We start from the raw sequence: 27,992 nt of genomic DNA, 5'->3' as shown, positions 1-27,992 counted from the left end.
TTGAGCTAAATAAACATATAATAATGCTATTCCCCAAAAGATAACCGGTTATTTCCAATATAGAGTCTAGCAAAAAATATATAATGCTATTCTGCACGATAATCACCATATACTGAGAGTTGCTAGCAATATTTACATGATAATCTCGAGAAGCTACACTACATCAAGCTTCCTCCATGTACATAAGACAGCTAAATTTACAAATCTTCAACTACTCAGAACCAAGGATGCCATGTTGGATCCATCATGCACAGATTCCTTGGTGTCAAGGCAGCTTCAACTAACTCAGCCACACCTCTCTGGACTGATTGTGGAGGATCTACACCATTCTCCTCCTAACGGAATAACATTTAAAACACAACCAGGTCAATCTCATGGCCAAGTCAATGGAAAAAATTGGCATGTGCCCAAAGAGACTTTGGAACAAAAAAGCAGGCATCACTTCATTCACTCAAAACTGTTGTACACTGTTAAAAATAATGTTGGCAAGAGACGGCTCCAGTACTTTTTCTTTTTTAATTAATTGTGATAAATAAGAGAGAGCCCCAAATTAGTCGTATGAAGACAGTCACAATAGCAGTTGAAAATGAAGATCATTTTTATTAGCCCAATTATGAATTCTGACCCAGGGATTGAGGGGGAAAGCTACATGTATTTAGATAAAATAGCATCAAATACACGTCAAAAGCGGGCTGCATGAGATAGCAACAGCAGGGGACACAGCATGAGCAGGAAAAAGCATACCTCTTCAGAGACGTACTGTGGGGCTATTCCATTGATCCGGCCAATCACATTCTCAACATTCGTGATAATTTTCTGTTTCAAGTCAACAGGGTTCAGACCACCTCCACCAACCATCGGACCTAAATGCATCCCCAGCGGTTTTCTCCAAGACCAAGATAACAGTTCGTCACGGAAAAACATTGCAAGATGATGCCACAAGTGCTGACTTTGCTGCAAAAAATACTCCAGACAACATATAATCAGCACTCAAAAATATATTGAGTTTTCAACTGAAACTAAAATAACTTTAGATTGAAAAACTCACTTTCGGTGAGATGACAGCTTGTGCAGCTGCAGACATGGCAGAGACAATAAGGCCTTCCACGCCAAAATGGGAGAAGAATGCTTGCAAGTTCCTTGTCAAGCGGAAGGGTACTGGTTCATTGAACTCAATCATACCATTTGCATCATATGCTGGGTGAAAATCAGTCTGGAATATTTTCCCAGTGTTCTTAGCAAACAATATCTTGTTGGGAGACCTTCCCCCAATTTGAAGCATGAAAGACATGAAGCTTGAAAGAGCCAACTGGATAGCAAATTGCTTTTTGAAAGCCCACAAGTGGTTTCCGTTCAATAAAGTCTTGTACATATACTGCGAGAATATGCTATCAGGAACATGAGTTTTTGTAATATCATTATAAGCTTGAAGGCGAAGATCAACTACAGCTTCCGCTGATATCTGGCCAGATATAGCTTGGTTCAGTTGCTCTTTGAAGTAGGTAATAGGGTGGTCTGCCTCTCTGTCATTCCTTGCACAATAGTTCTCATATACCTCAAGGAAGGTGCTGTACATCAAATCATCTTCCACCATTCGGACCTACATCAGAAAATGAGAGATGTTATTATTTTAAAGCTAAAAGAACTACAATCAGGTCAAAATAATCAATTCTGATTTTCAATTAAAATACCATGTGCTATTGAAGTAACAGCAAGAGAAAGAGAATCAACAACAGAAATTTCATCAAAGATCATCACCTGTGACCACACAGGTATTATTATAGGTGTGTGAATGCATATGTGGCGACGTCTCGACTCCTTGTGCTTATCAAACATTCGGTTCATAACACGGAAAAGTTGCAAGATACGTTCATCACTTCTAGCATTAGGAGTCAATGATGTCTGAACAATAAAATGACGCTGAGAGCCATCAGAACCTATAAGAGTCAACCTCCGGAAACTGCTGCCATGCCTTCTCACAATTGGAATATCTGCTCCCACTCTGTCTAGCTTTACTGTATGATCAGGTGCCACCTCCTATGAGAGAGAGAGAGCGAGAGAGAGTGAGAGAGAAGGTAATCAACAAATCATACAAGTATAAGCTTCTCCCTCATTAAACTTCAAATATGACTTCCTCAAAAAGAGCAACATGAAGCTAAATTTGACAGAGCTAACATATAAAAGAATAGAAGCATAAGTCTCTTCTTCAGATAACAGCTAGCAGTTCAAAACTAGAATACACTGCTGTAGGTTGTGTAAAACAACCATTCCACGTGCCATGTATGCAGGTTCATACCTGATCAGTAAAATACTGCCCTGGAACTTCCACATCAACTACATGAAAGTCCCTTAACACCCTGCTCTCGTCCTCCAGCTTCAAAACAGCCGGAAATCGATCCTCAACATTGCTCTGGAGGATATTTTTCCAGTGTTTCAGTCGTTCAGTCAATTCAGAAAGGGTGGCAGGAAATGTTGCCGTACTTTCTGGATCAAGATCACGTTCAAACTCCTGCTTGTACTCTCTCACAAATTCTACATGCTTGTTTACAGCGTCTGCTGAAAAGCAGGCTCGGCAAACACCAGAAAGCTCCTTCTTAAGAGATTGTGGAACTTCAGCAGTAGTAGCAGTAGGATACTTGTAACAACGGTGAAGGAGAGCATTAACGACTGCCAGTAGTCTTTCTTCAGGCAAGGTAACAAACCGTGAACCAATTTCTGTGAGCAAAATCTGCAAGGAAAATATTACAAGATCAACAGCCTTTTCTATTTTATGGTAAATTCACTAAAGAGAGACAACAGCAGAGAAACCTGCATATTTCTCAAAAAAGAAAAAAGAAAAAGCCAAAAGATGATTAAAGAAATGAACGTCTAACAGGAAAGGTCAAAATAAGTACCTCAAGTTCACTAGCCAGATTAGTGTGTTTACTCCGCAGGGTCTCCATTATGTCTTTTGCAGCATCGAAAGCACTCGCAGCAGAAGCAACCAAACTCAAAGCACCATTACGCCTTAATGCATTCTGACCAGCATCATTTGATGATGAACTCTGATGTAATGATTGGTCAGTCCCAGGCATGTTCCCTTCAACAGCTGCTGACCTTTCAGGTTCTTGCACCTGAGTGTTACTTCCTTCATGAGATCCAACACCTCCACCAGACTGATTTACCTGATGAAGCTGATTATCAGATGCCAACTGACCTCCACCCTGACCAGCCACTCTTGCATTTCCATCAACCAAGCCAATTGAACCAGATGTACCAGGACCAGATGCATTTTGCTGCATTCTTTGCTGAGCCATAGTTATTCTACCATATTCAGATTTGTTTGCGACATCACGACGCTCAAGCAGATATGTGCGCAGCCAGTAATACAAAGCCTAACATTTAAAGCCAGTCAAAATATTGTTGAGGAAAATAAGAATCACTTACCTATCCAAAATCAACCTAATATTTACCTGAGGAAAGACAGTGGCAACTTTTAGCAAAACAAGTTTGCAGTGTGGAGCTTCAGTTCTTTGCAAGGAAAGTAACAGTTGTGGAATCCAAGAAAGCCACACCCAGTGAGGTATTTGCTCCAAGTACTTGTCTAATGCTCTTCCCACAGGTTCATTGGGAGTGTCAAAACTGAGAAGATATAAAACACGAGCTAGATGGCTTCTAGAATTAGGAATTCCAAATTTTATGCCTTGAAGAAAGCAGCTCACAGCATATTCCAGCCACATCTCTTCATGTGTTTCTCTGTAAGCCTGAGAAATTCACAGCATCAGCAACTAAAGATTCAACTAGTATAGATATGAACCAGAATCAGATTTATGAATCAATCAAGGAGATGCGTACCATGTCACAATAATTTCCCCAACTAATCCACCCTTTTGGCAAGTTCTTGAAAAGGCTTATGGCATGTGAATATGCAACATTAGCACCTTCGCAATCATTCAGTTTCAACAAAAAATCTCCCTTAATACGAAATATTTCAGCTTTATGCTTAACTGGAAAATATTCCAGATTAGTGCTGTTGATCAAATTAAGCCCACTAGTAAGCTCTCCCTTCATTTCTAAAAAAGCCTTGGCTTGTTCCCTAATTTTCACAAAGGCCTCCTGCAAGCATAAAATTGAGAAACCAGTGAGACAGCACGTAAATTTTAAGGCCTCCTGCATGCATAAAATTAAGAAACCAGTGTAAAAGAACTACACTATAGTATTTCTAAATGCCATCTCCAGGAACATAAAAGCATAGAGACAAAAATTTGCTAAACAAAACTATATCCTGTGAAGATTTATACTACCTGAACTTCCATGGTGGAGTGTCCATACATTTTCTCCAGTATGGATACACAAACATCATGCAGCCCCTGTTTACGGGCCATGTGGGCAAGCTTATTGACATTCCAAGCCTTGTCACGGTAACCAAGGTGATGCAGCTGTGAGTTTGTGGAGCTCAAATCCTTAAATGCATCAATCACTGCATTGTACATTTCGTTCCTCCATTGAAGGAGATCGTACCAGACAGACATATTATCCCACTCATCTGGTGTTCTAAGCCTCCAGGTCTCTAGAATATCCTTCAAATCTGCATATAAGCCACCATGTACACCAACAGAATTCCCGGAAAGCTTGTTTCCATTGGCAATGTCTACGATTATCCTTGCTGATTCTTGAACTTCGACTAGTTGCTGAAATTGCTGCAATAGAGGAATTCTTGCATGAATAGACATCTCAGGTAATTGCCACCATTGTTCCAAAGCAAGATCAACACCCTTGCCCACAATATTTTCAGCTTCTGCTACACCATTTGTGTTCTTCTCGTGAAGAGCAAAGTAAGCCTGGATTATACGAAGTTTGGGAGTTTCTTCTACCTGAGCTTTTGGAAAAACACTATCTTTTAAATAAGTCCAATCAGGCTGCTTCCAGAGATTATCAAGCAATATCTCATAATTCTCAATTAGTTTGCCAAACTCTACCAGCACATCCCATTGACTGAGTTGACTAGCACAACACAGCCACTGCTCTTCCCAAAGACACATCTCAGCTTTAGGCACTGTGTTGTTGTAAGTACCTTGAGTTGCCTTGACCATTGCCTGATAGAAGAGACTTTGGGCCCGCTGCCAGTAACCATGCTGTACAAGCGAAAGCCCAGACCTAGTTTCTGCTGTAACCGACCGCTTTTTCCACAATCCGCACCTCATATCTTCCTCATTGAGTAAACGATAGAGCTCAGCCAGAGACTCAGAGCACTTTGTGTCATTCAAGAACAACATTACATGACTTTCCAGCAGTGCAAGTGCAATATGCCAAGCATTGTAAGTTTTCCCAATATATTTAATGAGTTCGCTAGGCATACGAGGTTGAGGATGGCTCAGCTGAAGGCCTTCTAAAAGAGCTTGCACAACATTTGGCCTGTGCCCCTGCTGTTTTTTATGATAATCTTTTGACAAGAGATTTATCATTGGCTTAGCAAGAGCTACCTGTTCATCCTTTTGCAACGTAACCCAGACAATAGGAAATACTAACACCCACAGATGATATGCAACATTGGCATCTGTATGAGCCAACTCTCTGAGAGGAATAATAAGATCTGCAACCTACAAAAAAGGAGTAAAATGAGAAAAATGTGGTAAAGGAAAACTTTATGCCTAGCTGCTAGTGGTATCAATGTATATAACTCAAGAATGAAGACAGCTGCTACAAAGCAAAATGACAACAGAATTTTGGAGACAGAAAAATGTTGACACAAGCAGAGATAAATTCTCACAGAGGAATCAGTAGTCAATACAATACCACCTAACCAAGGTTTTTGTCTCAACTGTAACAAACTAGATCATCAAATGAAAACACCATTCCTTTATCACATATTAAGTAGAAAACCCTAAACATGCCTTAAGTTACATAATATGATGATTAACTCTGGCCATAGTCTTCAACAGAACACAATTTCTCCAATTTATACCTGCTTGGATCAAACAAGTTAGACTAAACAATTGTGCGGATGAAGATTTCTGCAAGATGAGTGCTTGATATAATGTTAAAGAAGACAACCGCCTGTTGGAAGGCCATCTCACAAGGAAAGGAGACAAACATAAATACCTGAAGCTTGCTCATTTGACTTAGGAACCGTGATTGCTTTAGGACAAGGCCATCAAATGTTAGAGATGCCTCATCTGAACCTTCTGGGATATCAGTAACCATTGGTTGTACCGCACTACAATCCGGAACAGCACTTGACATCATAAGTGGGGGGATTTTGGCAGAGTTTGGAGCCAGTGTAATAGGTTTATCCTCAACCAAAATGGCCAAAAGAAGATCTAGACCTTGTTTGAGCCAGAAGACATCACTTAATGCCTCCCAGTCCTGATTTTGGATAATGTATTGTAGTCTCACAAACAATGTTTTCCCAAGAGATTCATGATAAAGAGAGAAGAACTTCATTCTCATTTCAGGATCTTTTGCACGTAAACCAAGCAAAAATTGCCTCTCCACTTTCTGAAACACTTCTTGTCTTAGTGAAAGAGAGTATCTGAAAGTCAAGATTGATAGTATGATTGTCCACATACCTTACGAGAACAACAACAAATAAATAAATAAGGATTTACTTACTTATTGGAGTCTGCACAAAGTCCGTAAAGAAGGTCAAGATATTTCTTGTCCCATTCCTCTACAGCAGTGACTGAAAAGTTCTGCTTGTCAACCTGTGAAAGCTTCTGAAGGAAAGTAACCACTTCCTTAGCAGTAAGGAAATTACATGACGTGGTTGGCATTCCAGGTTTGTTAAAATCATCTTCTATCCATCCTTTTATTACATCCAATATGCAGAGAAGCACAGAAGGATCGGTCCCCTTTTCAGAGAGCAAGGAGTTCAGAATTTGAGTTACAGAACGCTTGCATTCTGGAATAAGCATGACCCTTTCGCTTATCAGTTTGAGGACAGATGTCAGATTAGCAATAACTACTCCAACATCAGCACCTTGGCGAGAAGAAGTGACCGCAGAATCTGCATCTGCTTTCTGACCCTGGAAATCAGACAGGAATGTCCAAAGAATCTTACAGCATAAACTGGAGATATGCTCCAAATTACTATTTTAGAGGACAATTGAAAATCCCTGACATAGAATAATAAGTAAGGCTGATCTGAATTTTGTCAAATTAATTGCCTCCTTTGAAATTTTAAATTTCTTTAGAACCAACATTCCGAATAAGTGACTTTGAAAACCAGCACATTTTGAACAATTAGGATGAACAAAAGTTCACCAGTCTTTAATGCCGCATGAATTCTACAATTCCTGCGCAATCTCTTAGAACAAGAACATAGATATAATCCCTTTTTAGTGTTAGAAGGCTGACACCAATTCCCAGAGAGACGCAGACAGAGCAATGTCTCTCTTTTACTTGCGAAAATTTATCTACTTCTTAGAAAAACCAACTTTTCCAGCCCAACAAAAACACCAACAAATAGAATAGAACTGGAAAAGCACCAATGCAGCTCCAGCAAAGCATGGAGTTACTGAGATAAGACAAAGTGCGAAAAGAAAACCTTAGCCTACTGATAGCCTGTTCCTTCTTTCTTTCCACAGGATTTTTTCACCCAACACCAGTCAACAATCTCCCTTATCTGTTCCACTAGTCCAACTCACCTAAGAAGCTTTGATGCTTGACCTTCTTTCTCTGTGTTTTTTATGCACTAGAACACGTATTCTTCTTTTTTTTTTTTTGGGTGTATTTTAAAGGGGCCATGGCTTTGACAGCCTCAGCTTATCAGATGATGGCAAAATGTTTCGGTTCATGGATTCAGAGTAACTAAAACAGACAATGTAGGTAGGCAAAACAGATAACCGAACAGACAAGGTAAATATAAATCATTAAGCAGGGCTGTACCTGTCTTACATAAGAACCAGTTGCCGCTGCCATATCGCGTGCCAGGCGCTGAAGTACACGAACCAAATTCGAAGGGTCAATAAAGTTTTTCTGCACTTCTGTTAAAGTTTTAATGATATAGAGGACAAAGCTAATCATGCTAGCTGAGATGTCTTCTCCTGATGTTTGAGGAGCCGCAATTGCAGCAAGGTGCTTTTGTACAAGCTCTTCCACCTTTTGATACAGCATCTTAACATCCTGCGGAGTACTGGGCATCTCTGGAGGAAATGCAGAGGAAACCATCTTCAAAAGAGAGCACAATGATTTCCCAGCATCTAGCATCTTATACCTGAAACATGGTTCTAATATCTGCCAGAGAAAATGTGCCAATAAATAGTAAATATAAATGACACTTGATAGAGGACATGCAACTGGAAAAAGAATTTAGGCCAAGGCACATACTTGGGAAATCTGGTTGATATTATTCCGGATGAACAAATGTGGTTGCTTTTCCAAAACCTTATTCATCACATCAAGGCCCTGGGCAAGAGCTGTGGATGGATCCTTTGATTGCGAAGGTGGAATACTACTTAGCAACTTCTCCAAATAATTGAATTTAACATTTGCATTTGGCCACACCTCCAATGCTTGTGATAGCAGCTCTAAAGCTTGTTTGTACATGAGACTTGCTTCTTTTTCCTTTGGTTCTATCACCAATGCGACCTGATGACAACAACCCCACGATATTATTTATCAACCCAAAGTGCTCATAACTAGAAGTAATCAATAAATAATCACGTATGCTAGTTAGGACCACAGAAAAACTTTCGAGTAGTACAAGGGCATTAAAGTAAAAAATTAAGACCAGAAATTACATAGATGTTGCACTGTATGTAAACCAATGTGGGCAGCTGATCAAACATAAATACTTAGTAGGTGGTACAAATTTACAATCCATGCGGAATAAAGCCAGAAATGAGCAATTCAGATATGATGGATACAAGGAAACCATGAAATTTCAGCTTCAATACTAAAGGCACTAGAAACATCTTCCAGCAAAACAAGGTACATCTGATATCTACTATACCCTTAGTTGGATAACAAGATATGCAGCTCAAAGGAGGACAGATAAGCAGGAAAAAAATGCAGTTAATGTCAAAAATCAAGGAAATACTAGTATTTTGTGAGCCAGGTGATTATCTATTAATAAATGTGAATAAACCTTGGGATTGTTAATCATATTCTTCAAACTGAAAATGGATGAAAAAGCTAAAATTTATCAGATAGCATCCAAGTTCTGTTGTGAACACTAACCTAGAAAATAATAAACTGAAAAACACTAAACTGAAAAAGAGCCATACTCTTATTAGAAAATTGATGATCATTTCCTCCATTGCTGCATTTGGCTTGAATTCTTCATCTGGCTGTCCAGAAGACCCTGGGGTTTCTATGTTAGGGATAGAAGAGACACCACCAGGTGACATGACACCAAGCGATTGCAGACCCGGTTCAACCTTTATTCGCTTAGTTGGATCTTCAGAGAAAGTTGATCCATCAATGGCAGTTGCTGGATCACCACTAGCAGTAATTTGGTTGAATACATCATTATTCTGACCACCACCTGAAGCCGCAGCAGTTTTCATTTCACTTTGCCTTTGTTTTTCCCAATTGACAACCAATCCAGCAAGTTCAATGGCAAGACGCCTGTTCTCAGCCGAAGTATTATATGGCAAACCAAGGCGACTTAAAGAATTTACCATCTGAGGCACGAATTGCGCTCTGCAGCTGTAGAACAGATCTGAATGGCGTACAATCAGCTGGAATATATGTATGAGGTTAGGAATTGAGTGACCTTCCTCAACAAGAATCTTCTTTGTATAACGTATCCAAATTGGCATACGAGAGTCACCAAGCGGTAATCTTCGAGGAAGTGCTGGCATTAGTATATCAAGTGCTTGTTTTACCAACATCTTATTCTCTGGCTGGCAGGTCCTCAGAAGTGCTACAAATACCTGAAATTGTGTTCAGCTTGTTATTTCCAATGCAAAACCAAGCTTTACATACACAAGTTTCTTCAAAAACAAGTTTTTCATATACAATGCCACAGTAATAGACTCCCAAAAACAACTATCCATGCACATTTCAAATACAACTAATCAAAAAAAATAAACAACAAATAAAAAAACCACCCACCCACCCACCACCACCCTCTCCTCCCCCTCCTCCTTCCTCTTCCTCTCTCCCCCCCCTCTCATTCTTCCTCCCTCTTCCTCACCTTCTTTTTCTCCCTCCTCCCCTCCCATTCCTCCCTCCCCCACCACCCTAGATCTCCCCTCCGGCCCTCCCCATTGCGGCCTTCTGGTCGCGACTGGAAGGCCGCACCCAGATCTGGCCACGCCCTCTGTTTGCCATTAGGTCACAGCTTCTGGTCACGACTGGAAGGTTGCAGCTTCTGGAGGGGAGGGAGGTTGGGGTTGGGGGGGGGGGAGGAAGGGGAGGGGATGAGGAAGGAGGAAGAAGGGGAGGAGAGAGAGGCTGGTAGTGGCAGTGGGTGATGGTGGTGAGTTTTTTTAAAAAGTACCCAAAAAAGTTTTAAACTATAAAAATACCCAAAATATATCCCAGAATATCCCCCAAAAACACCTCCAAATGCACCACAACATCTATATTAAAGTTTTTCATATGCATTGCTATAGTAAATTTTTTCAAAAACACCCCCAAAAACTGCTAATCCAAACAAAGCCCAAATTATTAATTAAAGCATTCCCCAAAATATACTGAGCGGTATTCATGATAATCGTTCTCAAAAAATATACATATATCCATGAAACTTACTATCTCGTAAAACAATGTGTGTTTGAAAAGGCCACAGTGAGAATTCAAAGCACCACTTGAAAATAACAAGGACAGCGATCTAATATGCTAGATCCACATCAGGAAAAAGAAATCATCACTCTGACTGGAATCCTCACGCCAGTGACAAACCTAAGGTCACCCCATCTTTCACTACCAATTTCAGCTAAAAGGACTGCATCATGTTCTCATGTAAGAAAAAATAAGGCACCCCCATTTAATCCTAAAATTAGAAAAGAAGAAACGCCTAGAACACGATTAACAACTTAATAGCAAGCTTTGAACATGAAGGCATTGGAGAAAGCAATTAGAGATCATGTACAGATTGATACTCAAATGCAGTTAATTAAAAAAAAAACGAAGAAGAAGATGAAACAGAAAAAGCCAAGAAAGAGAGAGAAATGCTCATAGATTACAAATATCTGACGTTATTAGAAGGGTATGTGTGAACAGAAAAGCTCTCCAGAAGTCTGCTTTGTTCCCTCCTATCTAGAACTCCCAGCAGAAAAGGAAAAGAAAAACCAAAACAAAACCCAGTTTAGGCCATACCGATTAAGCATAGAGAGTTTAAAAAACACTATTCAAGTTAGTAGGATCACCTTGAAGATATTATGCTTATCATATTTGCCATCGTTTTATATTATTCTCAATATTATAGTGTCTACATATTTAGAGAAAGAGATTTAATTTGTGTCTTAGATAATGCCACCAGTTGCAAAACCACTATCATCAAGCAAACTATAAACTAGCCATGCCAGTCAGATGACATTAAGTAGTCAATAGTAAGACAGTATTCTGCTGTAATGATCTTGACATCATGGCAATTTGGTTATAAAGCTACCTGCAGTATGATTTTCTCGGGCGCTTGATACGCTTCCAAGAAGTGGCAGACATTGACAAAGGCCCACTGCTTACTAGCACTATCCTCACGCTTGAGGTGATTCCACCCAAATTTGATAAGCTCCTTTCTGTGATGAACAAGGTCAGTCTGGAGATACTTGAGAAGTAAAGTGGCGAGCTGCAGAAGCTCTATCCTCAAGGGCTCGTCATAATCAGCAGAAACCTACAGAAGACACAGAAATTAACTACGAAGAGAACGAAAATGTGGTGAAGCACTGAGGCAGCACTGCATTAAAGGATTACCTCTTCTGGAGGGTCAAGAAGCTTGTCTACTATTGTCTTAACAATAGTAGTGTCAACAACATCCCAGGTCTGGCCATTCTGGAAGGCATGGGCTAACATTGGAAGAATGAGCATTTGCATGACAATCACCAAATGATCAAGAGCTAGTTGCTTTGATTGGAAAAGATTTAGGAAATGCAGGAGCAGAGTTTTCTTCAAGTTTGGAGAATAACCCTCGGCAACCTAAACCACAGATTGCTACTTTGTATTTAAACAGAGCACACTAAGAATTAAAATTGTAAAACATTATGCTAAAAAATATAAACATGACAGCAATTTTAACATACCTCAATTATATAAAACTCCTTCAGGAAGGTGAAGTCTATTCGAGTACGGAAAAGAAAAATGGAAAGAATGTCAAACAAAACATTGACTTCGTTTTTGTCATGTCTGAAGTAATTCAGGAAGCACTTGACCAGCCATTTGCTTTCTTTAACCTGTATGCAACAAAACCGTGCGAAAATGAGTTAGCAAGTTCACCACAAAATAACACATCTTTACCTTCTCATCCACCAAAGAGAGAGAGGATTCAAGGAGCAGTTGGCAGTTCATGATGACATCATCCAATGCAAAACATAAGAACTCAGTAGGCAAAGGATAAATCATATCATTGGTAGCTCTGTCCATGATGGCATTACACCTCCTCTCCGCAAAAAAAAAAAAAAGCGTTGTGCTTGTGTTATATATATATATATATATATAGAGAGAGAGAGAGAGAGGAAGTGACAGACATTTATTAATCCTTCCGCAACTACACCCATTTACCTTCCCTGAATTCCAAATTTGTCGAGGTTGACTAGTGAGGGAGGGATTAAAACCATTTAGGTGAACTGCAGCTATTGCCAATTAATAAAAACTTGGCCACAGATTTGGAAAAATCTTGTCATACAAGCACAAGACAGTTGTATCATAAAGACCTCCAAGTCAGGAGAGTTGAAAGGCACAACAATTAGCCCACCAACATCAGAAAACAATTGCACCTTTCAAACTTGAAGCCGTAGATATGTACATTCAAAAAAGACAGGAAGAACATTCAACAACTTACAAATCTGATAATCGCACACAGATATGTCCATTCAAATGCTGGGCTGATGGTGCATGACACAGCATAAAGTTTAAGTTCAAGCAAAGCAACCAATCCCACAAGAAAAGGTCGGAGAAGCCTTAAGTGTTCATGGCATCATAATTATCTGAAACCTTTTTACCTGCTTTTTCTCCTTTTGACTTCACAATAGAGATTAGAGAGGCCAAGATTCTTCCTCGACCATTAAATCAACCCTCTCCCCACACGTAAGGAAAAAGAGACCCTAGGTATGATGTAGATTGAAAACTAGTGACAGAACAAAAATGATATGAGAAGTATAAGTGATAGCAAAGAGGTACACTTAACCTAACCCCAGGAAAAAATAAACATTGCAAGGAGGCAGGAAAAAACCATGACTACAACAACATAAGAACACTACAAATCAACACATCAGACATCATATAAATGATTTGTCACTGGCAGCACCAACAGATACATCAATCATAAAGTATGGTTATCCTGGTCATGTCAAAATCAAGACAGATAACTTTCCAACCATGAAACAGATATCTGAAATTCTGCTCATTTTCATTTTAGGCAAGAAATTTTAGGCTATGAACTTTCAGATTAGCAGTAAACTTACTTGCACCAAATTCAACTCCTGCTCGTTTTGTAACCGTGAAATTCTTGCTGGTGACTTCCACAGAAGAACTAATGTGTCGAAAACAACCCGATTACTCTGCAACCAGCTAGGCATCAGTTTAACCAAAGTCTTGATCAAAGCAAGACCCTGGAAATAAGCATCTGCCAATCCACTAGTGCTGGTAGAAATCGGAATTAAACTCTCAGGTTTATTGCCAAGTGATTCGTCGCTCCCCACAGTGGTGGGATGGTTAAAAGATCCCTGGGCTGTTGATGCATCAGATTTGGGTAAAAATTCAGGAAATGCACTTGCTATTATCTTTTCAGGTGACTTAGCAAGTTCTTCTCTCAAGGGTTGGCCAGCATCCGACCGTATGATATACATAAACCTAAAAGGCACAAATTATAGAATAAAAAGCAATCAGCGGTATAACCTAAAAGTACACCAAGAATTCTTGATCTGCAAAACAAATATTACCTGCGGAAGTATTTGGGTTGACATAACCGAGAAAGAAAATAATCAACAGCTGCAGCTGGGTATCGATTTAGAAACTTAGTGAGAGGAAGGCGATAAGGACTGTTAATCTCGCTATAGAACTGCCCTGGTGGAAGGGCACCTTCCAAATCAATAGTCAAAGTTACAAGCTCATCAAGGAATTTCCCAGCAGCTGAAGGAAGCAGGTGGAAAAGCTCAATAATTGCTGCAAGAAAATTCACCAACAAAACGAAAAAAATATAAGTTCATCTAGACAAACAACAGTATATGCTAACATGCGCTTAATGAATCAGACACCGATAAAAGGAATTCCAGGCTATATGACTTGCCAGCAGCAATTTTAGGTTCTTCACCAGCCTTCCAAGACTTCTGAGTCTGCGCAAGCTTTTCAGGTTCTAACCATTTTTTCAGATGCTCCAACAATTTACCGCCTAAAGTTACATTGAACCAGTTGGACAAAAGCTCAAGCAGACGGGCCAGCCCTTGCAGAAGAGGCATGCTCAAATTTTTTGTATGTGCCAAATTAACTAAGATAGGCCTCAGGCTGCTTTGCAGAAGTTCTTTAGGCATTCTTTGCTGAAGTATAACCTACAAAAGGTTATTAACAACTATTAAATTGCTGGATGGTAACTTTTATGACATCAAATAGCAGAGTTTATTTAAGAACCAACCCTATTAAGCATGACGATTAGGCATTGTAACATGCATGCGCTTGTGTAGCATCATTAACTACTAGGGATGTAAAAATAAAACCTAACTCAGCATAAACTAGTAAATATGTGCAAATCACAACATCTTTCATCAGAAAAATGTGCAGGTGGAGATGTGTAGGCAAGAGATTCCTAGTCTTAGTGCTTTAAGGCACTGCAGGCAGACGCGCAATAGTCAAACAGATTTCAATGCAACTATTAACCACTAATGCTATGGAATAAGGAATTCAATAACAATTGATCAGAATGCATCATATGCAGTCAGGAGCAACTTTAAAGCTCAATGAGGGCTAAAAGAAAATTTAAGACACCTGAGCTTTGAGGAAAACTATTGACAAAATTATGCTAACATACTTTTAGAAATCAAAGAAACACAATTTAGTCAAGTCACATATCACCATCACCCATTGAAATAATCAAAAAAATTAAAATAACAAACACACATCAAAATATAGAATTTCCCTTCAAAATGTATGTCTGGATTTGGTTTGGCATGAATAAAAATTAATTGAAAAATATACCCTGCTTTCAGCCCAGATTAAAACTAAATGACCTAATTTGCTGGTCACAGGGTTTAATAAAGAGTAAATAATAATCAACTTAAAGAGAAAATAAAATTACAGGAAACCACTCATAAATGGTTAATTGAATTTGAAAAGCAAGTGGAGAAGATGTGAATCCACAATTCTTAAAGCTAGGCAACTATTTGTGTTTAGAGTTTCTATTTCTGGAAAGTAGAAATTATGCCGGGAGATTATAAAGGCAAGACCTCAAATTTTGAAAAAATTTAAAACTTCAACGGGGAAAGTCCAAACCATGTGGATTGACAGTAATTGAATTTGTGAATCTAGGAAAAGAACAGAAAATTGCAAGTACAGGTGGTGACACAGAAATGTTTCATAATACTAGACATAGGAAAATGTTTTTCAAAGAAATTCCAGACCCCTTAACACAGGTGCCCTGCTGAGCTAGGGTCTAAAGCCTCAAAAGACAGAATCAGACAAGAGACTTAGATCTAGGTCAGGTCTGGGGTAATAATGCTATGTGTCTGAATTATAGAGTACAGCCCAGAAGAAAAAGTGAAGACAACAAACGGAAAAGAAATTCAACAGACCTGTCTTAGACCTTCCTTTGCAACAGCTACAATTTCAGGTGTCCGACTTGTTAGAGATTTGAAAAACATAGAAATGATTTTTGCACGCAATTCAGAATGATTCTGTGTTTTAAAATCTGTCCACGCCATAGCAGTACACAGCAGTTCAATGCAAGCCGTCCGTAGCTTATTCAATGATGAGGCCACCTTTGGGTTCATAAATTTCACAACCCACACAGTTTCATCAGCTTCAGCAATTTGCAAAGCCTCTTGCAGGAAATTGACTAGCTCCTGAGTCAACTTAAGCAGAGGAGGCCTCAAAGCTAGGCAGAAATTCAAAGCTGTGACCGTCCCAACCTAGGAATTGTATAAAACAGACCACAAAATAAATCTTATGTTGTTTCTTCTGTAATGAACAACAAACAACAAATGCAAGAAAACAAACACAACAAGAACTTACTTGTTGGTCAACAGTTTTTGACCGAAGAGGGCGCAAGATAAGAGGCTGAAGCAAAGGTTGGTACAAAGGTTCAAGTAACTCAGAAACCTCACTGCCTGTCCTACTTGCCAGAAGTGCCAAACAAGACTGCACGATCTTTCTTACATTAATGGATGAGTTTGCATTGAACAGCTCAGATGCTAGGTATTCAACAACTCCTTGGAAACTTTGTTTGCGTGCTTCACTGTTTGCCTCATCAACATTATTCACCACGCGAAGAATTTGGGTTAGCACCTGATTGGTTTCTTCCTGCTCTTTTGATGCATAGATAGGAAGCCTTTTGAGAACATATACTAGCCCCCGAACAATCCGTACTTGAAAATGGCATAAAATTTCAACAGTAACCTTCCCAACCATGGCACCAAGGCCAATAACTCCTCCAATTTGTGATTGCCAAGTACTGCCATAGCAACAATGTAAAAGCCGTGGCAGGAGTTGCTCAAAAACTGGAACACGTACACTTGGAGGTGGTGAATACACAGGACTCATTGATGGACTAGAAACAACCATAGGGGTGCCAGGACCACCTCTTGAAATTAAAATCTCTGAATGCTTTGAGCGAGCAAGAAACAGAAGTGTCTCAGCAAATATGTTCAGAGCATCTAGAGCTGCTTTAGCATGTAGTCTATTTTCATCTGCCAGTACATCTACCAAAGCATCCAAGAATATTAATGGGTCCAACTCTTTCAGGTTAGAAGGTCCAGTATTTCTTGATTTTGAACTAATACTGGAGCTGGGAGCAAGAAGAGGACCACCAAGTGAAGAGGCACCAATTGATGTATGTGTCAGAGAATTGTCTATGTGGAATATCATGGCAAAATGTCGGCAAACATGGAGAACAAAGTCATCATTAGCATTATGCAAATCAGGTTCAGCATTTGCAGCAATGATGGTCATCAAGAGAATCTTAAAGACAGATTTCTCGGCCATGAGTTGGGTCTTCGTCTTGACACCCAAGTCAGCCTACATAAATAGATTGGAATGTAGCAGAGATTATTGCCGTAAAATGTTCAGAACCACTCAGCAACAAAATTTATGAAAGCACAAATTCAAGGCAAGTAAAACACATCAAGCTTCATTTTTGGATTAATTCTCATTGGTCATTGAAACAAAGAAGCACTTATTTTACTAAGATGAGAACAAATCCATTTTAAAAATGGAAATCAGTCGGGAACTGCGTAAAAAGTACAAAATATCATCAGGAGACTTGTGTTAAAGATAAAAACTGCAAAATTATGATAGCTTTCACTACTTTGCATGTTTGAAAGTAAACTGATTAACCAAAAAAAGTTCATCCTAATTTTCACCACTCCTATAATAACACAAACAGCGATAAAAAGAAAAGAGTAAAAAAGACTAAAATTGCAATTACGACAAGAAGGGAAGCAGTGGTGAGAAGCAGCAAGCTTAGAACTGTAACCATTTGAAAGGTCAAAAAATAACCAGAAGACTACATATGCTCATGAAAAGCTGTGCCATGATGGGTAAACATGTAAGCGAGTACTTGGATAAGGTCTTGTAGCATACGTATTACTGAGTGCCACTACTCAGCAGTCATAGTGAGAAGTAAGGCTAGCAATAAATCCCAAAAAAAAAAAAAAATTGGTATTACAACTCATGCAAGTATCAGAAGGAAAATTTAATCAGTCAATGAAGCTATAAAGCAACAGGGAAAAACGTCCGTACAACAGGTGTGGAATAATAGAATCAACCAGTAAGGTACTGTGACACAGACAATCAACCACACAACCAACCTTCATTTCTACTGTCTCAGATCTTCTCCAAGATGGGTCAACAGATGAAACTAAGAGAGTTGACAACTGCCTAGATGTTGATCCCTCATCAGTAACAATCCCTGGCAAATTAAGTTGAGATGACAAGCATACACAGACAAACTTTAGAGCCTGCTTTCGGTAAAACGGATCCACCCCACCATTTTTGTTCATGACAGCAGCCACAGCAAGATTTATGCAACGATCAAGTGGAACCAAAAAAGGTGTGGAGGGTTCAAATGTAAGAATTAATCTAAGTCCATGCTCTGGATTCTCCTTGCATTCAAGTGCAAGAGGTTCTTTGAGAAAACGTCTATTACGACCACCCAATTTACCAAGAAGTTGCAATGATTTTCCACCCCAAGGATAGGGTGCTGGTCTCAAATGAGACCATAATGCCAAAATCACCTCAGACATAACATTCGCCATACTCGGCTCTAAGAAATCAGGATTCAAACTATCAATCCAGAACTCAAGTGTCCTTAAACCAAGACTAACTAGGTCATCACTTCCTTTTAGACACATCACCAGAGGCTTCATAAGGCGAGGCAGATGAGGTAACAATGAGCTTAACCTTGCAGGCAGAGTTAGACAGAGTTCCAGAAGAAGTTCCCTCATGTCTTCACCGGTAGGTCCTTCAAGCATAGCCAACAGCATATTTAAGCAGGGTAGCAGCATAGGAACCAAGTCTCGGAGAAGAAGTTCAAACTTGCCACCCGCAAGTGCATGAAACATTGTTCTAAGAAGTTGCAAGTAACCAATTGGTTTCTCAACCTCAGTTGCATTTTTCATGCAAGATTCCATTATAACAGGCACATGAGGCTGTAAAATGCGTTCGCAGTCCGAAGGGGCCTTTGCAACAGCACCAAATAAGAAGCGGAAAAGATGCAAAACAAGTTTTGCTGCAGGTGAATCTGGCTGCTTCAGAACATCAAGTTTACTAGTCACAAGGAAATTCACCAAAACATCTGAAAATGGCCGAAAAACCTTAGCTGACTGCAGAAGGGTTGAAAAGATGTGGACCAGCTGAGTATTTGAAATCATGCACTCAAACAGCTCAGGCATGCACAAGGAGAACATGTCCATCAAATCTCGGGGTTCCATAATAGCCAGAATTTGGGAAAAGAGATTAATCATTTCCCTTTCCTCTTCCTTCTCCTTGAACAGAGCCAAGCAATGCACACCACTCTTCAATACGCCAGAAGCTTTCCACACCTGTAGAAAATTGAGTAAGAACATCCTAGCAAAAGAATGACTAGGCAAACTTCATAATAAGGATGGTACCTCATCTTCTCTCATCCCTTTGAAGGGCTGTGGTACTGATGAACCTGATGTTGCAGAAGCAAGAATTTGAGATGATGTCCCATGTGTTGATGGTGAAACCTAAAACGACAAAAGGTTACCTGATATAAAACTAACCGATGATAGAAATGAATTATAAAGGAAGAGACGTGAAAAACCTGTGATCGGGGTAGATGTGCATGAGTGATGCTCCAAATAATGGTCTTCATTCCTGGAATAGCAACAAAATCCCATAATACAAAATAAGCAATCAGCAAACAAAGAGGAACTCATTTTAAAAAATAAAAATAAAAAAATCATACATTAGGTATCAAATTTTCAATAATTCAAAATAGTCAACTGAATTTGAAGTGTAAAGAATGGAGAAGGCAATTACCCATGACCAATGTTTTAATCAGATGCTTACAATCACTAACTTCCTTGGAGTGCTCCACAGGAACTTGCAGATTTAGCACTGCCTGCAAAGTATGACAAGTGATCAAAAGCAGGCAGTGTTAATTCAAAAGGGAAATATAGAAATACAGATACAACAGAGAGTTTACATGTCATGATGCATGCAGTCAATATGCAGGCAAGGCAGTCAAATGCATACCCAGTTTTAACATTATATGGCAAAAGTATGTCAACATCAAAGCAAGGAAACCTCTGATTTATGAAATGTAAGACTTGAAAATCCAGAAACAGTGCTGTAAGCTCTGTTGAAGATCAGGAAAGCATTTGCAAAAAACATCGCAGAAAGTACTTCTGCATGGGACTGCTTTTTACTGTTGTTAAAATTCTTATACTCCACGTGCATGCAGCTTCTGATCGGAAATTAGTCTTTCAGTGACTCGTAGGCCCTCTTTGGAAATTAATCAAAATGGCCAAAATACAGTTAAATTATACTCCAAAAGGAAGAATTGTAGCTGTAGACAGGTATCCACTAAACTTGACAGCCATTTACTCAGGGTCCTATTTATAATCTTGTTCCACTTTTAACTCGATCCAAAACAGTCCCTCCTTTAATCCACGAGTATCCATATTCGTTTTGCAACTTCATGAGACGCACTCATAGTGAGTTCCACTATCCCATACTTGAACATGTCCAAATTAGCTTGACAATTTTTGCACAATATTTATCCCCTCTTGGGGTTACTTAAACCTTCTCCTGGATGTGGCCTCATCTATGTGGACTTGCTACTGGTGGTACACAACTCGTTCAAAACCATTACGGTAACGAAGAAATAACCAATATAATCGAAAAATCACAGGATTAGAACTACACCAGACTACTTCTCTGCAACTGCAATCATTAGCTTCTAGAGAAAGACGGTCATAAAGTAGATCATCTGACAATTCTTTTTCCTAATTTTTATTATTAATCATAATATTAGACAACATTCCGCAAAATCATAGCAAAAGGCCTATGAGCATATCACCCAAAAACAGAAAAAATTAGAAGCAGAATTTCATTACAGAAGAGTAAAGTTCTCAAAGTACCTGGACTGGAAGTTCTAATTTTGACCTTAAAGTTGACCTATTCTTCCCATCTTCTCCCTCTTCCAGTAGCTATTGCCCACAAGAAAACAGAAAAGTAAATAACCAAAAGTCATATTACACGTAATAGCAAAGCAAACGACTTTGTAAAATCAAATGGAAAATGGTAAAGGCATATATAACCAGCACCGAACTTTTAAACAAATAAAACGTGCTCCCTCCATCCCATTGAAAGTGTCAAACTTTCCTTTTTGATCTATCCCAAAATTATGTCATGTTACCAAAAATAGCAAGTGAAATTTTCTCCTCCTTCCGTTTTTATCCTCAAAGTACTACAATTATATGTGTGGGTCCAACAAAATTTATCAAAAATTATGCATGCATTAAGGCAGTGTGTCAACAGTATGCACCAACTGGTTTTGTGCATGCAGCACACAACAATAAGTGGGTTGGTACCTTTAATTAAATGTATGGGGTCCACACTTTGACTTGACGGCAGACACAATTTGGGCAGCATAAATGCTTTACTTTGTACAAGGTTTGGGCAGCCCAATAATGGCCATTTTAGCGAGTTTAGGAGTTTATTTATTCTTTTTCTTTACTATTCACAAAAGGCTCTGTTCCCAAAAAAGTGACAAACTTTTTGGGACAGTGGGAGTATTTTGGAGCAACAAATTCAATTTATGAGAAATGGCAGTGATCAAAATAATTTGCATATGTATAAACTTGAGGGGGAAAACAAGAGCACATTTTGATGAAGAACTTAAGCATTCATCAGCGCACGGGGCCAAAAATTTCCAGCAAATCTAAATTTTGGGGGACAAAGTCGGTTAAAAAATATCAATGACATGATAAGAATACTGCACAATGAACAATCTTTTAGAGCCTCTAGAAACCGAATGAATTGATAAATTACAAATTTTTCATAGAGCGACATGTTTCACCTCCATGTAATACATGCTAAAGCAAGTACCTATATTATAGAGGTGAGCAGTTCATCTTACAAGTGCTTGTACTACAAATCATTTCTTGCAAACTTTGAGATGCTTTTCTAATTAAATTGTGTAGTTCAAATCAGAAGTGTAGTACCTTGAATTTTAGATTATCTCTCACAAAGTTGGAGATGGTTTTCCATTCACATTCAGAAAGATTATTGGTTGAAAAGGCTCTCCTTTTTCTCAAACTACAGATTACTCTAGGTAATGCTGAACCAGATGTTTATCGATGTCATAAGTCATCTAAAAGGAGGACCATCACTTCCATCAGGTTCTTTTATGCAGGTAGCGTGCAGATCATGCAATTGGTTTACAATTCTTAACAAGACACAGGCTACTAGAAAGCCCATTTCAAAGTAAAAGTATTGGATTTTATAGCAGAAATCAAATTGCAATTAATTGGTCAATGTTTAACATGGCTGTATTAGCCTGATAACAGCAACTCTTTCAGTCTATATTACATGGTTGTTTTAGTCATACATCATAAAACCAAAACCTACGCCAGCAGCACCACCTGAATCAATTCAGCAAAGATGTGACCAGCCAACCAATAGAGGAACAGAGAAACTAGCAAAAAGTTGGAAATGCTCAGATAGTTTAGCACATACTTTTCTAAATATGATTTAAGAGGAACTAAATGTTGAAAAGTATGTGAAAGTTCTAATACCTGGGGAATAGTGCGCTTGAAAGTATTAAATTTTCCAACAAAAGCATCCAAAATTCGACCCTAAATGGAAGAGAACCATAATTTATTCCAATTCTGGAAATATAACTCATACACTTTTGTGTGGGTGTGTGTGTGAAATAGCAAACTGGTTGAATGGGTTTCTAACCAATAAAATCCGTGCTTCGTCCATCGATGGCTGGTCAACGCCTTTCTCAAAAATTGGCTCTACCTACAATCAGAAAAAGAGGACAATTATACATATCATCAGAAGAGCAGTTGCAAACTCACATTATCAAGGCTTTAGTATTGAGAAAATATTTTGCTCGATAAAAGAAATAATAATCTTTCTAAGAGAGTTGATTAGAAGTTCTACCAGATTTAACATCAAGCGAGCACACGTAGTATGAATGCTGAGTGACAATGAAGCATCATGCATGTTACTTGAGAACAAGTAAATGATCCTCGATAACTGCACCACAAGGAAATCAATGGATCAATTATTGGAAAACATTGTCCAAGTTCCGGAGACACGTGGTCACAGTTCATATGATACCACAGGCTGGAACAAATTACGACTGCATGTAAGGATCCATAGACTACAAATCAATCATGAATGCCATGACAATTACACTGTGAGAACTGTAAGTAAATGTATAATCAATCCTATAAGAAAAAGTGCTGTTGCCAAAACTTGTTAGTTCAAACAAAATGACACCAGGTCTAGATTGAGTACCCACGTTTTGGGTTTAAATTATTTAACATAAAAAAAAGTTATTTTCCAAGTAACTTGGACAATCAACCTTTTTTCCACATCTCCAAATAAATTGCTTCCAAATACTAATAATTTAAAGGTAAATTGGCTTATTTGTCCAAAATCAGGATTTGCGCAAACCTCAATTGCTCATATTGGGGCACTATTGATGAAATACTACAAAGAACATCCAATACAACCCAAGTTGCACACCAGATAATCCTGTAGTGCTTAGTCTCATAGAAAGTTCATGGACACTCAAAGAAAAAATCTCAGGCAAAACTTTTTTTAGGAAGAGGACAACTAAATCCCATGTTCAATTTTCCAGCAAAGGAATAACGTCCCAGTATCATCTGATATGATAAAAAAACTTTTGCTCTCATTAAAAGTAATCAGAAGTTCGTGGTGTTCAAACACCAAAACAAGTGCACAGACATCAAAATGAACTTTGCTCAAAGAGATTTTCTATGCTCCAACCGGAAGCACTTGAAAAGCTGACCAAGCAAATGATTTTCAGCTTTTGCAGTCCTCTAGAAAAGGGTTCTGCCAACATCTTCAACTGAGAATCTGAGCTGCTCCTCACCCCTGTTTGTCCGATCCCCTTCATCATACTTCATCTCAACCCCAAATGTGCTAAAATGGGAACACATGCTCATTGGTCCTAGACATGCCCATCTGAGGTTACACAGCCTTCCAATGCTGGACAACCTCATAACTTGTTAACCTCAAAAAGGTTTCATCTCACAAAGCTCCTTGGAAAAGCTTAAACTCTTTCCTCAAAAACTGAGCCCACAACTTAGCTGCCGTGCTAGCAAGAAATGCAGTTTCAGTACTCATGAGACATTAGCCTTATCATTGACATTTTGCACCATTATTTATCCAGAATCCTTGCTATGTCCCCAGACAAATTTCAAATGCAGTTGTCTTCTAAACATACTCTTAAGTCAAGAGGAAGTGATAGTAAGGAGAAAGAGAAAAAATCAGATATTTTCCATCACACTCTGTTTTAACAAGTTTCTGCTCAATCCAACTATCTTTATCCTATAGGGTCAATGTACAACTTTGGGCACTCACAGACCCGCACAAAGAATAGAATATCAGAATACGGATCAACATCATAACACTTCCTAACAATGCCAGCAAAAAGGCACATCAATACAGCAACTATTCCCCCCCAAAAAAAAACCACTGACAACATGGTCCTTAACCCACAAACTTTCTGCAGGGCAAGCTTCTTGTATGATGAATAGTCATAAAGCCAGCAGAAAGGAAGTTGCATTACAACCAACACCAACTTCCCAAAATCACTCAAAGAAATTTACGCTACTGTTTCTAAGAAAATGATAAACCAACATTACTCTGATCATACCTGAGACAAAGAAAGATCTCCCCTAACATGATGAACAATCTCTGCCAGTAAACTGTAGGCCAAAGGCCTTAAAGTCTCAAAGCATGCTCTCCCGGTTCCAACAAGGACCCTGATACAATTCATGGCAACATAAATCTCAGAGGTGAGAATGACTTCCAAAGCAAAAGAGCAAATTGATTAATTACCCTTTTACTTGTAACAAACCAATAGATTTGAGAAAACAAGCAACTAAAAGATGCATGCATCAGGAAGTAATTCACGCATTCAGTCTACAAAGGCCAAATATTTTTTTCACAAAAGATTGATCACATAATAGTGGGACCTCTAAAAGCTAACAGAAAGAATGACTCACCCACAAAGCACCACATATGGAGAGAAATGATGTAACAAAAGCTTTATTTCATCAATTAATAGATCTAAATACACGCTGATGAGCACTACTAGACTCAAGCATTAATTAAGGTTTTGGGAAGAATTAAGGCATGCCAAGCAGTTTACCGAGCTATATCGTCTACACTGCATACAACAAATTCAGGGCCTTACAGAATACACAAAATCAGCAATATAGTACAGAATGCAGTACATATCAGACCAAACCAGATAGAGAAAATAATGATATTTTTTCTGGTTTGTCAAGACAAGGGGATAGTGACTTGACAACCTTAGAAATATGGATGCAACATCAAATAAGAAGTAAAATGTTTACCTTTCCTCCAATAGCGTGTCAATCAGAGGAAACAAACCCCGCTTAAAATCAGTTCCAAGAACATGTTTTAGAGCTACCAACAATTCCTGCAGCCAAGAAGCTTTGTTGGTCAAAAATATGTATACACAATTAAAGGGGCTGCATTAGATGAAGTACGACAAACCATTCACCTTTCGTATAGAAACAGAATCAGAACACGTGACAAGCAGGTTCACAATGCTTTTGCAAATGCTTTCTTCATGTGGTCTAATATAATCAGCAAAACTCTTCAGCAGGTAAGTTAAGAATGAAACTGTCTGCATACACATACAAGTCAAAGGAGTAAGAAAAAATGGTAAACAATTCCACATGATCTCAAAGATATGGGACAAGCATATATGTACTTCAAGTCCCCCCCCCCCCTTCTCATAACCATGTAGCTAAAACTCCACATCACAGTACCAACCTTCCACTCACAATCTCCACAGCACAATTCTTTGCTTAACAATGATACCACGTACATGAACCAGTGGCAAAGAAAGTTCACTGGTGTCTACTAGATTAATAGTGTCAAACTAACCTAGCAACAAATATCAAGAGAATTACAGCAAGAAAAAAAGAAAAGATGAATGTCCATATGTCCATTCAGCTGTAAATTTCATAAGATGGTCAAGTATCATACAGTCTAGTATACAGAACTTAAAAATTTTGTCAGTTGGTCAAGCAGGAACACCAACTACGACAAACAATATGCTTATGCGTGTAAACAAGCAGCATACCCCTAAATCAACTGCAACTGCAGTACAATTTGGAACATGCACATGAATTAGAAAAATAGACTTTTCCAGAGTCTTTCAATGTCTCTCAAACAGTATAGTGGCCTGACTTTGTCACGGGACGTTATGGGAGTTCAACCTTCCCATTGCCCCCACCCCCCAAAAAAGAATTGAAAACGAAAAAGGATCCCATGGACACACCACCTCACAATAGCAAAGTTTTCCATATCTAAAAGACGAAAAGGAAAAGTACAGGTAACAACTTCAGATATTAACCAAAAAATTGATGTCAAGATTTTCTACTCCATACCTTAACCTGTGCACCCTTGAGCTCAGTAAAGTGATTCTTTAAATGAGGAGCAACCTTCTCAGGCCCCGGAACTGATATGGCAGCCACCATTAGCGGCAACAAATGTGGAATATTTGTCTGAACAAGCCGGCTATACAACTGAAACAGAAACATCACCACCAAAGGGCTCTCTGTAACAACCTTAAATGACCTAGTACTAGGATTAAGCTGCCCTTGCGTAACATGCCCGCCTGAGGGGCCCACTTGATCAGAAACATCCATTGGCTTCCCATCATCCCCACTCAATGCAGACCCCAATGACCCCGGTGCAACAGGTGGGGGAACTGCCACAGCCCCGCTCTCGAAAAAGTAACTAACAGTAACCCTAAAATTCTGATAAATCTTGCAAACAAAATCTAAAAAGGGCTGAACTTCAGTCTCTAGTGTAGGCCTAAAATTCCTAAGCAAGTCAAATATAATACGAATACAAATTAAGCCATTTTCTTCGTTATCGGTAGTCAACACGTGCATTGCCACTTTAAGAAGCTCCTGAACAAATGGTCTTAAAACCTCACTATGTGGCAAACGGTTCAGAATTTCAACCACAATATTTCTCAGCTTATGCTCAGGGTTATCAGTAAATTGCGGCTTCGTAATATGATATAAAATTACTGAAAATGCTCGAAAATAACACTTCAAAAAGTTCAAATACTCCCCCGTATGTGTTATCTCCAAACTATCCCGAACCTCCATTGCCATCTGTAACCTCGTCTTAATTGCTGCTCCCAGAAACAACCAAACAAAAAAGAAAAAAATTAATTGAACAATAAATTACATGTAAAAGAAAAAAAAACAGTTACAAAATAAAGGCATCAGGGAAGAGAGTATACGGAGGTCGGGTTCGACGAGGTGGTGAGAATGTTGCTCGAAATTCTGAACTGGACTCATTGTAGACGATTAAAAAACGATTCCTCCGGTAAAACTGATAAGTTAGGCTCAGGGTAAGGAGCAGCGAAAATTAGAGGGAGGGAAAGAAAATTAAACTGTACAGAGGGGACTGAGGAAGAAGGGAACGGGGGTTTTAAGAGAGTGTTTGAGTGGAGGTGGAGGGTTTTTAACCGGGGCGAATACAGAAAAGCGAACTTAATGATGAAAGGGGAGTTATTACTAGGTTAGATGAATTCAATTAGTGATCTGACAAACAGGAAATTCGGAAGAAGAGGAAGCACGGCGGTGCTCGGTTGTTTTGTTTCCCTCCGTCACGAAGGGCATTTTGCTCAGCTCCTCCGAAATGGTACCTCGTAGCGGAGGTATAATATATATATATACTAGGGGACTGGCCCGCGCATCGGTAGGAGAGTATAATTCTGCTAAACTTTGGGGCTTGTTTGGAAGGTGAGTTTTTTGGATGTTTGTATAAAACTTTGGGCCTGTTTGGAACCTGAGTTTTTTGGGAGTTTGTCTAAAACTTTACTGTAGTGCACTGTAGAAGTTTTTGAAAAAATTTTGTAGAAATTTTTGTAAGGTGAAAAATTTTGTAGAAGTTTTTATAAGGTGAAAAATTTC

At 38.9% G+C, this 27,992-nt stretch overlaps 1 protein-coding gene across 1 annotated transcript; it reads right to left on the bottom strand.

Moving 5' to 3' along the window:
- On the bottom strand, positions 1–27,702 carry LOC113778048 (transformation/transcription domain-associated protein-like). The gene is made up of 35 exons (XM_027323300.1): positions 27,317–27,702; positions 26,448–27,205; positions 25,553–25,678; positions 25,383–25,468; positions 24,677–24,785; positions 22,930–23,025; positions 22,723–22,785; positions 22,557–22,616; positions 20,898–20,966; positions 19,795–19,876; positions 19,577–19,629; positions 19,401–19,499; positions 18,099–19,331; positions 16,306–17,307; positions 15,867–16,202; positions 14,372–14,630; positions 14,025–14,247; positions 13,548–13,935; positions 12,168–12,317; positions 11,842–12,063; positions 11,540–11,761; positions 9,207–9,857; positions 8,308–8,568; positions 7,867–8,214; positions 6,592–7,004; positions 6,082–6,511; positions 4,284–5,579; positions 3,835–4,095; positions 3,453–3,743; positions 2,895–3,374; positions 2,297–2,728; positions 1,759–2,037; positions 1,049–1,600; positions 745–954; positions 1–335 (listed from the first exon to the last, which is right to left on the bottom strand). Exons 1-35 carry the CDS (start codon positions 27,372–27,374, stop codon positions 216–218), a joined length of 11,718 nt encoding a protein of 3,905 aa, XP_027179101.1. The 5' UTR covers positions 27,375–27,702; the 3' UTR covers positions 1–215.
- Between the last annotated feature and the right edge of the window lie 290 nt (positions 27,703–27,992).

Source organism: Coffea eugenioides, chromosome 7 (genome assembly GCF_003713205.1).
Source record: "Coffea eugenioides isolate CCC68of chromosome 7, Ceug_1.0, whole genome shotgun sequence".
Lineage (NCBI taxonomy): Eukaryota > Viridiplantae > Streptophyta > Magnoliopsida > Gentianales > Rubiaceae > Coffea > Coffea eugenioides.
This window is presented reverse-complemented; position numbering and strand designations above follow the sequence as displayed.

Excerpts from the sequence above, each read along its gene's own strand:
- LOC113778048 (XM_027323300.1), bottom strand. The coding sequence starts at position 27,374 with ATGAGTCCAGTTCAGAATTTCGAGCAACATTCTCACCACCTCGTCGAA. Across the intron at positions 24,786-25,382 it reads GACACGCTATTGGAGGAAAG|GGTCCTTGTTGGAACCGGGA; the intron begins GTAAACATTTTA and ends GAATTGTATCAG. Across the intron at positions 13,936-14,024 it reads CAACCCAAATACTTCCGCAG|GTTTATGTATATCATACGGT; the intron begins GTAATATTTGTT and ends TGTGCCTTTTAG.